At 33.2% G+C, this 13453-nt stretch overlaps 2 protein-coding genes across 6 annotated transcripts in view; one reads left to right on the top strand and one right to left on the bottom strand.

The window, feature by feature from the left end:
• LOC106871698 (sodium-dependent neutral amino acid transporter B(0)AT3) overlaps window positions 1–13453 on the bottom strand; it is a 77547-nt gene that overhangs the window by 44089 nt on the left and 20005 nt on the right. Inside the window, exon 1 of one of the 3 annotated variants that reach the window (XM_014918306.2) lies at window positions 7192–7592. The exons of the other annotated variants lie outside the window; for them this stretch is intronic. Within the exon in view, the coding sequence (XP_014773792.1) occupies window positions 7192–7211 (20 nt within the window). The 5' untranslated portion in view covers window positions 7212–7592. Of the gene's footprint in view, window positions 1–7191; window positions 7593–13453 lie in introns of those variants that run through there. 3 annotated transcript variants of the gene reach the window in all.
• LOC106883614 (sodium-dependent neutral amino acid transporter B(0)AT3) overlaps window positions 4509–13453 on the top strand; it is a 105301-nt gene continuing 96356 nt past the window's right edge. For 2 of the 3 annotated variants that reach the window (XM_052969186.1, XM_052969179.1), the window contains exons 1-2: window positions 4509–4591; window positions 12651–12826. In XM_052969186.1, the coding sequence (XP_052825146.1) occupies window positions 12694–12826 (133 nt within the window). In that variant the 5' untranslated portion in view covers window positions 4509–4591; window positions 12651–12693. Of the gene's footprint in view, window positions 4597–12650; window positions 12827–13453 lie in introns of all 3 variants that reach the window. The other variant, XM_052969184.1, reaches the window with a different exon arrangement.

The raw sequence follows: 13453 nt of genomic DNA, 5'->3' as shown, positions 1-13453 counted from the left end.
ATATATATATATATATATATATATACAGTGTGCGTAAGGTATTTGAGGACATACCTTTTGAGGTCATTGCTGCATTTTTTGCTAACTCTGTATAATCTTTGTTTCAGAAAATAATGCCAGACCCTCAGCTTACTCAAGAAATGAAGAGGCATGCTATTATTGTAGTTATAAAGGCTGAGTATAGCGATTTAGAAATATCTCGATTTTTAAAAATTGCCAGATCTTTCGTCTACAAAGTTTGTAAAGAGCTAGAGACTGAAGATAGAGACGTATCACCAGTATCAAAGCATAAAAAGCATTCTAAGCGCTCTGAAATAATCAGAACACCTACATTTATCCAGCAAGTTCAACAGACTATTGATTACAATCCCAGAAAGTCCATGAGGTCAATTGCAAGAGATCTCCATGTGTCAGAAGAAACAATCAGAAATGTTGTCCACGAAGACATCAAATATGCCTTATATGATGAGGAAAAGTCAATTTGTCAGAAAAAAAAAAACCAAAAGAAAATCACTACATCAGATCAAAAAGGCTCTTAAACAAACTGAAATGACAGATGGTTATGTGCAGACCCTTCTAAAGTTCCTGCAAATGCCATGGTTTTAGGGGTTGTCAGCAATGAAGGACACGTAATGCCTCCTTACTTCTTTCCACAAGGCCTTAGAGTTAACTCTGCCGCCTACATTGAAGTCCTGGAAATAATTACTAAGTCCTGGATAGAATGTGTATGCAATGGAAGGCCATATGTGATTCAGTAAGACTCTTCACTATTAGACATGGCTCTAGTAACACGGGAATGGATGACTGAAAATTTTCATGATCACATAACCCCTAACATTTGGCCTCCTAATTCCCCAGATCTCAATCCATTGGACTATTACACGTGGAGCATTGTTCAGAGAGAGTTCAATGGACACGACCATAACACCAAAGATTCTTTGAAAGCTGCCATAGACAGAGTAATGTCCAAAATGAACCAGAACCACTTGATTCGAGCATGTTGATGATTTAAATCTCATCTAGAAGCAGTTGTTGAAGCTGAAGGTGGCTTTATTAAATAACATTATAGAAAAGAATGCTTATTTTTATCCTCATAACATTTTTTGATAAAGTTATTATCGGTGCAGCTTCCTAAGACTAACCAACAGTAGTATTATTCCCTTCAGGGGATTGTCACATTAAGTTGACAGCAAACAACTACTTCATCGTATCACTACTGCATAAATCTCTCTGAGAGATTTAGAAATGTATTATTTCTAAAGTTATTATCTGTTATTATATATTTGATTTTTTTTTCATAAACATAAACCTGTCCTCAAATATCTTACGCACCCTGAATATATATATATATATATATATATATATATATATATATACACACTAACAGAAATACTCGGCGTTACCCGTGTCACATGGAACTGAAGAAGTAGACTTTTCTTTTATATTTTCTCTAATGAACAGGGATATTTATGATTCGAATTTCATCCAAATTGGAGATTAAGAATTTTAATAAGGGTTCTTTCTCTCTTTACACACCCTAACAAAAATTCTAATCATGACATATGCCTAGATTCCAAAATCCAAATCTTGCAAAAACAATTCAAAGGTTTTTGTTCCTGAAAAATGGAGCACATGGAGCATATGGAGCTCTAAAATGCGAAAGTTAAGGCCCCTATTAGGGAGGTCTTAAACTTAACCAGAGAAATTGAATTGTTGGGACTCTTTTTTAACTTGTGTCTCATATCCATTGTTCAAATTTCTTTAAAATCAGAAATATATGAATGTTCACTGGGTTTGTAAAAGAGAGCAAAGCTAGAGGAAACCAAAAGACGAATAATCAGAATAAGCTGTCAGCCACCCCACCCTAGTCGTTACTACTCCCCAATGTAGGATTACTCACCATACAGGTGACTGGCACAGCCTGGAGGGGTGTGGCCCAACTCAAATAAACATTAACAACTGTGTGATGTGAAGGCTAATTGGAAATGAAAGTGTCACCTCTAGAGTTTGCCAATGATCACCATGCTGATAGGTAACTGAACAGAATAAATTTGCAATCTATAAATCTCTTTGAATTACCAATCACTTATCTGGAAAGGCTTTAAAATCAATGTTACCATCTGGGCACTATCTCTGACCCAGTGATAATAAAAAGACTCAAAGGAGGTCTGCAACCAAATAACTTGACTCAAAATAACACTTTGCAACTAAATCAGTGGAGGCAAAGATGCCTCTCCTTTACTCAACAATTCATGCACCACATTGCAGAAATCACAGTCTAAGTATACTCTTACACCGTTGTACAATTGAATTACAAATAACACTCATCTTGTATCCTCGGGTGACTCTACAGCTTCCTAGACTACAATTGTATTCTTCTTAGCTTAGGAAAAATGACTAAATTGTGGGGGTTAAGGGGCCTTACTAACCCCCTAAGAGGTTGAAATTTTAAGAATATTACTTCATTTTTGTCTAATATCTATAGTTAAAATTTCATCAGCAGCAAAAATGTATGAATTTTCATGGGGGTTATGACCTGATTTATGCCCCATCACTTTCAAACATTTACTGCATTACATCCGCCCTTATGCATAGAATATAATTTCCAAATTTCATAACGATCCATTCAGTACTTTTGACTTTGTTTTGGATTATAGAAAATGACTAAAATTTAGGAGTTAAGGCCCCCATTAGGGGGTCATAGAATCCTCATGAGAGGCGGAAACTTTGGGAATACTTTTTGATTTGTGTCAATTACCTATGGTTGAAATTTCATCAACATCGAAAATTCATGAATTTTCATGGCGGGGTTCTACTCCCTATAGCTTCACTCAAATTCAAACCAAATATATTGCATTATTACCGCCCTTGTGCATTGAATCTAAGTTCCAAATATCATAAGGGTCTATTCAGTAATTTTGGTCCATGAAAAATGGCTAAAATTTGGGGGTTAAGCCCCCATTAGGGGGGTTTAGAATCATACAAAGAAATGGAAATGTTGGGTGTCTTTTTTTATTTATTTCTAATACCTATGGTTCAAATTTCGTCAAAATCTGAAGCGTATGAATTTTCACGGGGAGTTCTGACTCCCCGCCCCCTCTTTATGCCCTCTCAAAATTGTATGAAACACACAACATTACCCTTCTCCCTAGGCTTAGATTTTGTATTCCGAATTTCATTAGGATCGGTGCAGTAGTTTTCGAGTCTATAAGTAACAAACGAACACCCGAACACACAGACATTGACTATTTATAATATATATATATATATATATATACACGCACTCACACATATTATATACATAAATATATAAGTATATATACATACAGATATATTCTTTCACTTTTGTTTGTCATTTAACTGCGGCCATTCTGGAGCACCGCCTTGAAGGGTTTTAGTCGAACAAATAGATCCCAGGACTTTTTTAAAGCCTAGTGCTTATTCTATGGGTCTCTTTCGCCGAACCACTAAGTTATGGGCACGTAACCACACCAACAACGGTTATAAAGCTGTGATGGGGACAAAAACAGACACAAAGGCATACACTTATAGATATATACACTACATTATATAGGAAAAATGGATTCTCGGAGAAGATCCTGTACAGTCAAGTTAATTCCAACAATAATTGACCACCTAGAACTAGGACTAGGAAAGTTTTGTGGTTTAACCCCGCATTTAATATTGCCGTAAAAACTAATATAGATAGGAAATTATTTAAATTAGTTTCTAAACATTTTTAATCTAACCATAAGTTCTGTAGAATATTTAATAGGAGAATACTGAAGGTTAGCTATTCTTGTTGCAAAAACTTCGCCTCTCAGAAAAGTTCTTCCTCCTGTTCCAGGATAAACATGCTTTGAACCAGAGAAACGAGCTCATAAATTCCTACAGGCACGCCGCGAGGTTTAAAATGTCAACCGATAAAATACCGTATGGGTAAAATGTTTTGACTTTCGGAAAATTTTGACTGTCGCATTTGAATTTGACTTTACATGGTATAGTTATTTTTGCATTACAATGCTAGTGCATATTTCGACTTAAGAAAATCTTTGACTGTTTTACAAATTATCCGAACTCCTTATTCTATATATATATACATTTACGACAGGCTTCTTTCGGTTTCCATCTACCAAATCCACTCACAATGCTATAGTTGAAGATACTTGCCCAAGGTGCCACACAGTGGAACTGAACCCGGAACCATGTGGTTGAGAAGCAAGCTTTTCCCCCACGCAGCCACACCTGCGACTATATATATTCAAATGTATTTATATATAGGTGTGTGTCTGTATGTATATATATATATATATATATATATATATATATATATATATATATATATATATATATATATGCACATATATATAAATATACATTTATATAGATATACATTGACATACATGCGTATAAACATACATATAAACAAACACATATAAAACAATCGATTACCACCAAACATATAAAGTTTTGTCACTGCGCATGTTAACCTAGCGTTACTATGGTTACACAGTATTAACATATCAGAACTGCAGAATACCGAGTTCGGATTAATTATAGGAAATGACGATGAGATGAATTAAAAGGCAATGTAAGGTAAAATATATCCATGTATGTATGTATGTATGTATGTATGTATGTATGTATTTATGTATGTATGTATGTATGGATGTATGTATGCATGTATGTATGTATGTATGTATGTATGAATGAATGCATGCATGTATGTATGCATGCATGCATATATATATTACGTATGTATGCATGCATATATATATTATGTATGTATGCATGTATATATCTCTGTATCTATTTATATATATGTATGAGTGTATATATACATGTATATACATATACATATGTGTGTTGTGTATGTGTGTGCATGTGTGTGTGTGTGTGTGTGTGTGTGTGTGTGTATGTGTGTGTGTGTGTGCGCCTGATATCTCATGTATTTTCCATATATATATATATATATATATATATATATATATATATATATTATATGCTACAATGCTTTTTGATTAATCGGTAAAATTTAACTAAACAAAAGTAATCCTTTCTATTTTTTTCCATTTGACGCGCACCTTTAGCTTTCACTATAAATCGATCTAATGATTACTGGGTTGAAAAACATCTGAAGTCAACTGCAATGAGTCACATTGGTACGTAGGTTACTGACATTCGGAAGCCATAAAAATGCGGAGTTGGTCCAAGCAGTAAAATATAGAAAAGTTTACAGTAAATCCGCCTGTGTAGTGTTTAGACCAAATTAATAGAAAGAGATTCTAACGTAAACAGAAACTTTAACCCACATACACAAGGTACATGCATATATATTCATATACGATCTTTCTGAAGGTTTTTTTTTATAAATCCTTATTGTTTCAACGTTTAGGCAACAAGCATTATACGGTATATTCACAGCGTTTTACATACAACTATATGTATAACAAAAAGCAAAACCACTTTGTTACGTAACACCTCTTCGATATCTGATGTTGATTTTATATAAATAAAATATACTCTTCTGAAATCCATGTATGTACACATAAATCATATACCTACAATTATAAACAAAGGAATACAGATACACGCAGATTTTAAAACTATATACAGCTTGTTTCATTTTCAATTTTGGAGTCATTTTAGTTGAAAATTAATTTTTATTTTATTCACATTTTATTCCTTTCTCAATTATCACTTTAGTTGCATTTGGAGTCAAAATTATAAAATGAGAAAGAAAAATCATCTGCTTCATTTCATAGATAGATGGGTGGATAGATAGATAGATAGATAGATAGATAGATAGATAGATAGATAGATAGATAGATAGATAGATAGATAGATAGATAGATAGATAGACTGACTGACTGACAGAATTAGAGACATACATACATGCACACACACATACATTACATACATACATACATACACGCACACAAACACGCACACGCATTCACACAAACATACATACACACATACATACATACATACATACATACATACACACACACATACATACATACATACATACATACATACATACATGCGTGTGTGTGTATTTCTACAAGGAAGACTATAAAGGAACACTGGTAATCAATATTATCACCAAATGGAGGCACATCGAGTGTAAAAAAATTAGAAGAGAATAGAAACGCGACGCTGATAACTTAAGGCACTGTTGTTAGCCAAAGGAAAGAAAAGATCGTTGTTTAATCATGCAAACCAGTTTTATTAAAGCAACTGACTCCAGTCGGTAGATGGCGATCGTTGACGCCTGTTACATTGAAAATTAGAATTATATGAGTTTGGATATGTGATTCTGCTAATAAGAGTTTTAAAATCGATTTCCACTGATATCATATTTTCCTTTCATTATTTTGAGCTTAATAAAATAAGTACTATGAATATACCAGAGTCAAATCCTTTGACTATACTAATCAAATGAGTGTATATGAAGCACATAATCCTACAGCCTGTTGCTGATTGATAATTAAAATTTGATCGAGGTGTTGCTATGAATGTAACAAAAGATCTCATTCGCTCTGTGATAAACAGTGCGGATTTTAAATGTTACTTTTGCTTTATAATAATCAAATCACCGTCTGAGTAAAAAGCTATAAGTTCGGAAAAGTTACTGAACTAGAAAATAATCCTTTTAAAACAAGATATTTATTACTTGTCATGCAACTCCATAAGCTTCAAAAGTTAATATTACCCTCCTTCAAATACTTTTTGACAAATATTTACATAGCAAAGCCGTAAAATACTAAAATGACTCCATTTCTCAACTTCGTGTTATTGATTGTGACAGAGATAAGAGGACAGTATAATACCGATGTTAATATTTAATATACTTTCTTGTCGTCGTAGTCGTCGTCATCATCGTCATATGCATCAATATAGTCGTCGTTGACGAAATCGTTGACAGCGGCATCAGCCTTAATTCTACTTTCTTTTCTTCAACATTGTCATCCAGATTGTATACGGTCATTTTTTTTTTTTTTTTTTTTTTGTTACATCAATCTCAACACAAAATGTATTATGCTACTATTTTCACAGGAAATATCCAAAATTTTCTCACGCACTAAAAGTATGTCACTGCTTTTTTTTTTTTTTTGCTTTTAAAACCACTTATATTCTTTATATTGAAATTTGGAAGTTTCAAGTAAAGGCAAAATATAATCCTACCTTACTAAACATAGTTTCATGAATCAATCATCTTCGAAATATGGCGATTTATAATTATTTAAAGTTTTACTCAGCATATTGACAAAACACCGATTCATAATTGAAAATTGTAGACATGTTTCAGAGGATCACATTTTCGTCGTCGTTGTGAAATGTTCTGGATTAAATCTTCGTTCCGAAAGTACTGGCACACCTAGTTCTTCCTGTACAATCACTGCTATATATTATAAGACCAAGAAATGAAATAGTTTAGCAAGGTTTAGAAAAGATGTTATCTACATTAGCCATAACAGCTCAAAAGAAGAGCAAGCTCAGGTAGAATATTTCCAGAAAACATAACCATGACTTCAATGCATTTGATCAGAGTCGACTTAGGACTAAGCAGTAACATTAACTGAAACTCGTGTAAAAATATATTGACGAATTATACAATGACTTAAATTTAGGTACGGAAATGTTTCCTGCTGTTGACATCTATTTGCCAATAGCCATGGAGTATTTATAAATGTATCATATGGTAGTTATAAAAATCCTCCAACTAACTGTCGTACGATTTTTAATCCTTAGATCAAAATGCATATTTATGGTTTTGATCTAGTATTTACAATTTTTAAGAATTTTTATATAGAATCATTTCAAAATCATGTTTGTCTTTATAAAGATTATTATCAATAACTATGATTTGATACATGATTTATAAAATGCTGTGTTCGTAGCGTAACTGATTTTGAATTACCACTAGCCTTAAAGCAACCATTTCTATATATATAAAATTGGCTATTTGTTTGTCTGTTTGTCTCTTATGTACTTGAAAAGCAGTTGATTAATTATTTTCAAAGTTGGTATGTGAGTTCCTTAGACTCAGGATTAGATTTTCACAAACTTAGGTTTTATTCATGGACCTTGGGAGGGGGGGGGGCATATTTTTGTGTCCATGAATAAAATTGAAAAATTCGTGAAACCTGAATTCCTCCATAAGTCTAATGATTATCTGAAAAGGAACTTGGGTCCTGTCTTTGGACAGTGGTGGAGTACCGTTTTGGCCTCATGAATAAAATTAAAAACATTACGGGAAAACGTGAATTCTTCCATAAGTTTAATGATTATGTGAAAAAGGGTTTATGGTCAAGTTCCTGAGACTTGGAGACGTAGGACAAATGTGGTCCAATAATTTACATTTTGGAAAAAACGAAAAATTTGGGCTTCTCCATTTTCAGAGGTAGAGTTGAAAATGAGTACTTACTCCATTCCATACCTTTTATTTTTTTATCTTTTACTTGTTTCATTCATTAGACTGCAGCCATGCTGGGCCACCGCCTTCAAAAATCATTTAGTCGAATGAATCGACCCCAGTACTTATTTCTTTTTTAAACCTGGTACTTATATCGATTTATTTTGCCGAAACGCTAAGTTACGGGGGTATAAACACATCAACAGCAGTTGTCAAGCTCTGGTGAAGGAGCAAACATAGACACAAAGACGCGCGTGTGCACGCACGCACACACACACACACACACACACACACACACACGTGTGATCTCACAGAATTTGTTGTTAGGCCAGTAATGTTAGAATCACTAATCACAATAAGTATTGAAAAAATACATCAAATTAAGAATAAAATTTCGCTCTTTTTTTTTAACCAAGGTAACGCTGCTACTTCTAAAATATAACTTTACAGACATATAGAATTATGACTTGATGCAAGATCTGAACTTGCATAACTCAATATTCTGCATTTAGTAAAAATCGATGAATGATTGATACGTGATTCTGTTAGCAGGAATGATGTGGTCTGATCCCAGACATTACTTCATAATTAACTACTTAATCCACAATTAACTACTTAATCCACACAATATATTTTTCTTTACCCGAAATGAGTGAATGATTTTCATGTGGCCATTAGAGACGTAAATAGCTCTATTTTTAATTGAAACAATAGAGCCAACTAGTTTCTTCGACATGCTAGAACACGTTTTACATGTGAAGTCTCATTGGTGGTTGTAAGAAGCATCAATGTATTTATCAGAATCACAAGTGGACACTAATGGGAAGAACTGAACTCAGCATTTCTGTTATCAATTATTCGATGCTCATATGGCTTCTAATAATTTTGTCGGCTTCTTTTTTGCAGTTATATAGACTGGAAAATTTGACTGTTACGGGGATTTTTTCTGACATGAGCAGCAGGGTTAGATTAACTATTAGACACAGTAAGCATGTACCTAGGAACTGTCAGAGTTCTTTTTTTCCAATGTCGAATCTACTAATATGCAATTGATACAATTTTATGAACAAAAAAGTGCTTAAAATTTGCATTATTTTTCCTATTGTCCAAATTTTAAGCTTACAATTTGCTGATAATGCTTATACTGCTATTTAGTGATAAATAAATAAAATTTTAGAAACAAAGCAGGTTATATTTAATACATAATTTTCAAAACATCTGGCACAGTGGGGCGTACAGAATAACAGGAAAACACACATGATAGACGCGGACAAGCTCAAACCCCTCGCCAGTTATCCACCAAGTATCACCAAAATTTTGACGAAGGATTTGAGCTTGTCCGCATCTATTACGCGACTGTTTTCCTGTTATTCCGTACGTTCTTCAGTGTCAGATTTTCTATTAATTATTTAATGCCTCGCACACTTATTATTTTTCTCTCCAGTGGTTTATATTCAATTTAGTTGAATCTGCCCTGTTGGATTATCGGGATGAAAACTAAATTTTTAATTTATTAGTTAACATTTAGTATTTATGATTTCTTAATGTCTTGTCAGAGAATGGAAGCGTTGAGGTGCACTATTATTGGTCTGTGCTTAAGGCATTAATTGGTCTTAATCCGGACCTGTTTGGTTCAATGCCAAGGCAGGTAAGCAGGCATTCAACCGAATCAGTCAGCATTTTTTTCTAGTTTCAGCTCAAGGGTTGTAGCCAAGCTGGAGCACCGGCAATTAATGTGGCAACAGATTCATTAATCCTCCTTTAGTAGCTGGAATTTGGTAAATAAAGGAATATGACTGCTACCGTCATTCCCGCTTCCTGCCGTGAAGTTGGCTCCTCTAGGATTCTTGACAGTAGAAGATTCAGTTTAGTTTTGACATCTACATCCACACCATGATGGTCGCTCAGCTCTTTCGGGAGGATATTGAAGAGTTGTGGGCCCTTGAATCCTATGTTCTTACAGTACTTGGTCCTGTATTTTGACGCAGGAAAAAGATTTTAGACACTATAAAATGGCGTTCTGTTCTGGTATTTGTATAACTTTCAACGCCACGGTATGGGACAAGTCCTCCTTCCAGAATCGTCCAGATGTATATTACAACATATTTTTCCTGCCTTTGTTCCAGGAGTAAAGTCTTAACTTCTTGAGTCTTTTCCAATTGGTAATTTACTGTATTGAGACTAGCTTCGTTGGACTGCATCGAATTCTGCTATAATTTCACACAGCTACTTGTATATCATTAATACATAAGTGGCATATTCAGTATACCTATTTCAGAATACATAATTATGCATATTACATAATTATTCAATATATATAATTATGAATTTTAAGATTGGAGCACTTTTTTCTTAATAAGGGTATTTTTTCGACTACATACTTAAAGATGTTTATTTCTAGCTTCAAAAAACATGTCCACTAGAATTTTTACTGAGTATAATATTGAAAACAGACAGGTGTGTGCTTTAATGTCATCCCATAAGAGAAAGGGAAATGAATAGCAATTGTAAATGTGCCAAAGTTTTGTTACTTCTATGTTTGTAGTTGATTGAGATATTGTTGCATGAATCAGACAAAACTTTGATATCTAGGATCTGACGCAGGTATTTCAGTGTCAAAAATCCTTCTATTCTGTATGAGCTTTGTTCATGAAATATGAGCTGATTAATGCAAATATAGGTACGCTCGCCATTTGTAATATATCTGGTGTATAGATGGGAGAACTGTAATTTTCCATGGTATCAATCTACGTAGAAGAAAGGGGAGGTTCGTAACGACATCGTATTTAGTTCTCTTTATAACATTACTGGTAATAACAGACGCCATATGAAGTACTCTTGTTACTGTTTTTGTGATTGTGGTAGTGATGATGTTGACAGAGGATCTGCCGTTGTGATTGTGTCAATATTTTAATGAGAACTAATATTTGGAACAGAATAATGAACTAAATCATAACCAACGCCCTCTATATTATTTCAACTTCATAAAGGATCCCATCGTTAGCACCAGCATCCCAGCCATGCCCTTCACTACTGTACCACCTTGCTACTAATACTACCAAAACGATTATTTAACTAGTCAATGCGAGCAATAATCGTAAATTATTTCTATTTCCTCAGTAGCTACAATTTTCCTTCGTTTTTAATGGACTGCTTTCTGGGACAGGGAGATTAGTATAATCAGAATTTTTAATTTGTGGTTGTGTAGAAGAGATGATTATTTAAGCAATATTTTGCATGCATAGCAATTTTATAAAGCAATTACTAAATACAAATCTGTTACTGAGACCACTTAATCCAAAATCTTCTAATAAAACTCTTAAATTACATGATTGTAACCTTATCAAATATTTTTAATAATATCTTAATTATTCTATTAATTGTTTTTACTGGAAGCCTAAAGCTGAAAGAACATTCAAAACTTTTCATATTCATTCTCTTACAAAATGGAAGTTGTAATTTGGCAAGTTGGTAGGCTACCTTATAGACATCATGAGATAATTACAGTTCACCGTGTTAAACTGTAGGAACACTACACACATGACAGATAATGTCATTATGTGTTGATCTGAATTCAACTCTTTTTTATAGTGATTTCGGAGAAATAAGCTACATGGATGCAATACTTGAAAATAATTTGTTTCTCACCAACCCATGAAATGGAATAAAACAAAATTTAACCTCTCATATCTAGTTTATTTGGTTTATTTGGTTTTTCAGGATCGCATAAATCAATACCTATTTAATGTATAGAATGAGTAAATGTGGTCCTTATTGTCAGTTAAGCTATGACTTATTGGGTATAAAGACATATCCAGATATTATTTAGTTGTCTGGAAATACCTCAAGAAATCTGCGAAGATAAAGTTTCAATGTAGAAGGGTTTCTATCAATTATTAGAAATCTACTGAGAATAGCATTGACAAAAACTGGTTTGAATAAAGAAAATTAGGGCATACTGTCATTATGTAACATAGTCATTGGTAGTGGTATACCATGATTAGTTGTGACATATATTCGTTAGTTGTAGCGTTTGGTGTGTGACGAGATCCAAACATTGGATGATTATTATATAAAATCACGACCATTATACACGTTATATATTTTCAAACTAGTATACTATCAGTTGTTAGTTTCCCTACTGATAGCTAGTATAAGCTTGCAGAATTTTAAAAAAATTGTTACAAAAATAGATTATTTTATGACTTTTTTCGTTTTTCCTTTTCAGGAAAAATTCCTTTACAAATTTGTAAGGTAAATCTCTTAGAAAAATGGCCGCAGAAGACTCTGATAAAATAAATCTGCCGGGGAATATAATTATTGCAGATGAAAATATCACGGCAATAACCGAGACATCATTTAAAGAGAAACCAGTGAAATCCAAAAGAAAAACTCCCTACTATGGTAAGTGGGATTACTTAATCCTAATGATTTTAGTTTAAATATATTTTACTTATATTCAGGTATTTCAACCTTCTGTAGTATTCAGAACAATCTGTATTTAGAGCGGTATTCATTTCCACATAGCATACGTTGAGTATTAGATAATTACACAAATACTGACATAAAAGTATTCAACCTAATAACTTTTATTTGATGATTTGGATCAGTGATTTTCCGTAAAGTGCAGATAGTCTGAAGTGGAAACCAATTGGATTAATAGAAGAAAATGACAAATATTCCTAAGATTTTTGTGGAATTTTGTAGTTTTTCATTTTTTGCAAATTACTGTTTGGATAGACTTCTAGTTAAATCATTCCATCCTTACATTACAAAATTTATTTTTCTTTGTTTCTCTCTTCTCTCGAACTCTTCCTATATATATATGTATATATATATACATATATATATATATATACATATGTATATACATATATGTATATATATACATATATATACATATATGTATGCGCGCGCGCGCGCGCACACACACACACACACACACACACACACACACACACACACATATATATATAAATTGAAAACGTAAAATACGTAAAAATAAAAACAAAAACACAAAGGATTCCGCGG

Source organism: Octopus bimaculoides, chromosome 1 (assembly GCF_001194135.2).
Source record: "Octopus bimaculoides isolate UCB-OBI-ISO-001 chromosome 1, ASM119413v2, whole genome shotgun sequence".
Taxonomy (NCBI): domain Eukaryota; kingdom Metazoa; phylum Mollusca; class Cephalopoda; order Octopoda; family Octopodidae; genus Octopus; species Octopus bimaculoides.
This window is presented reverse-complemented; position numbering and strand designations above follow the sequence as displayed.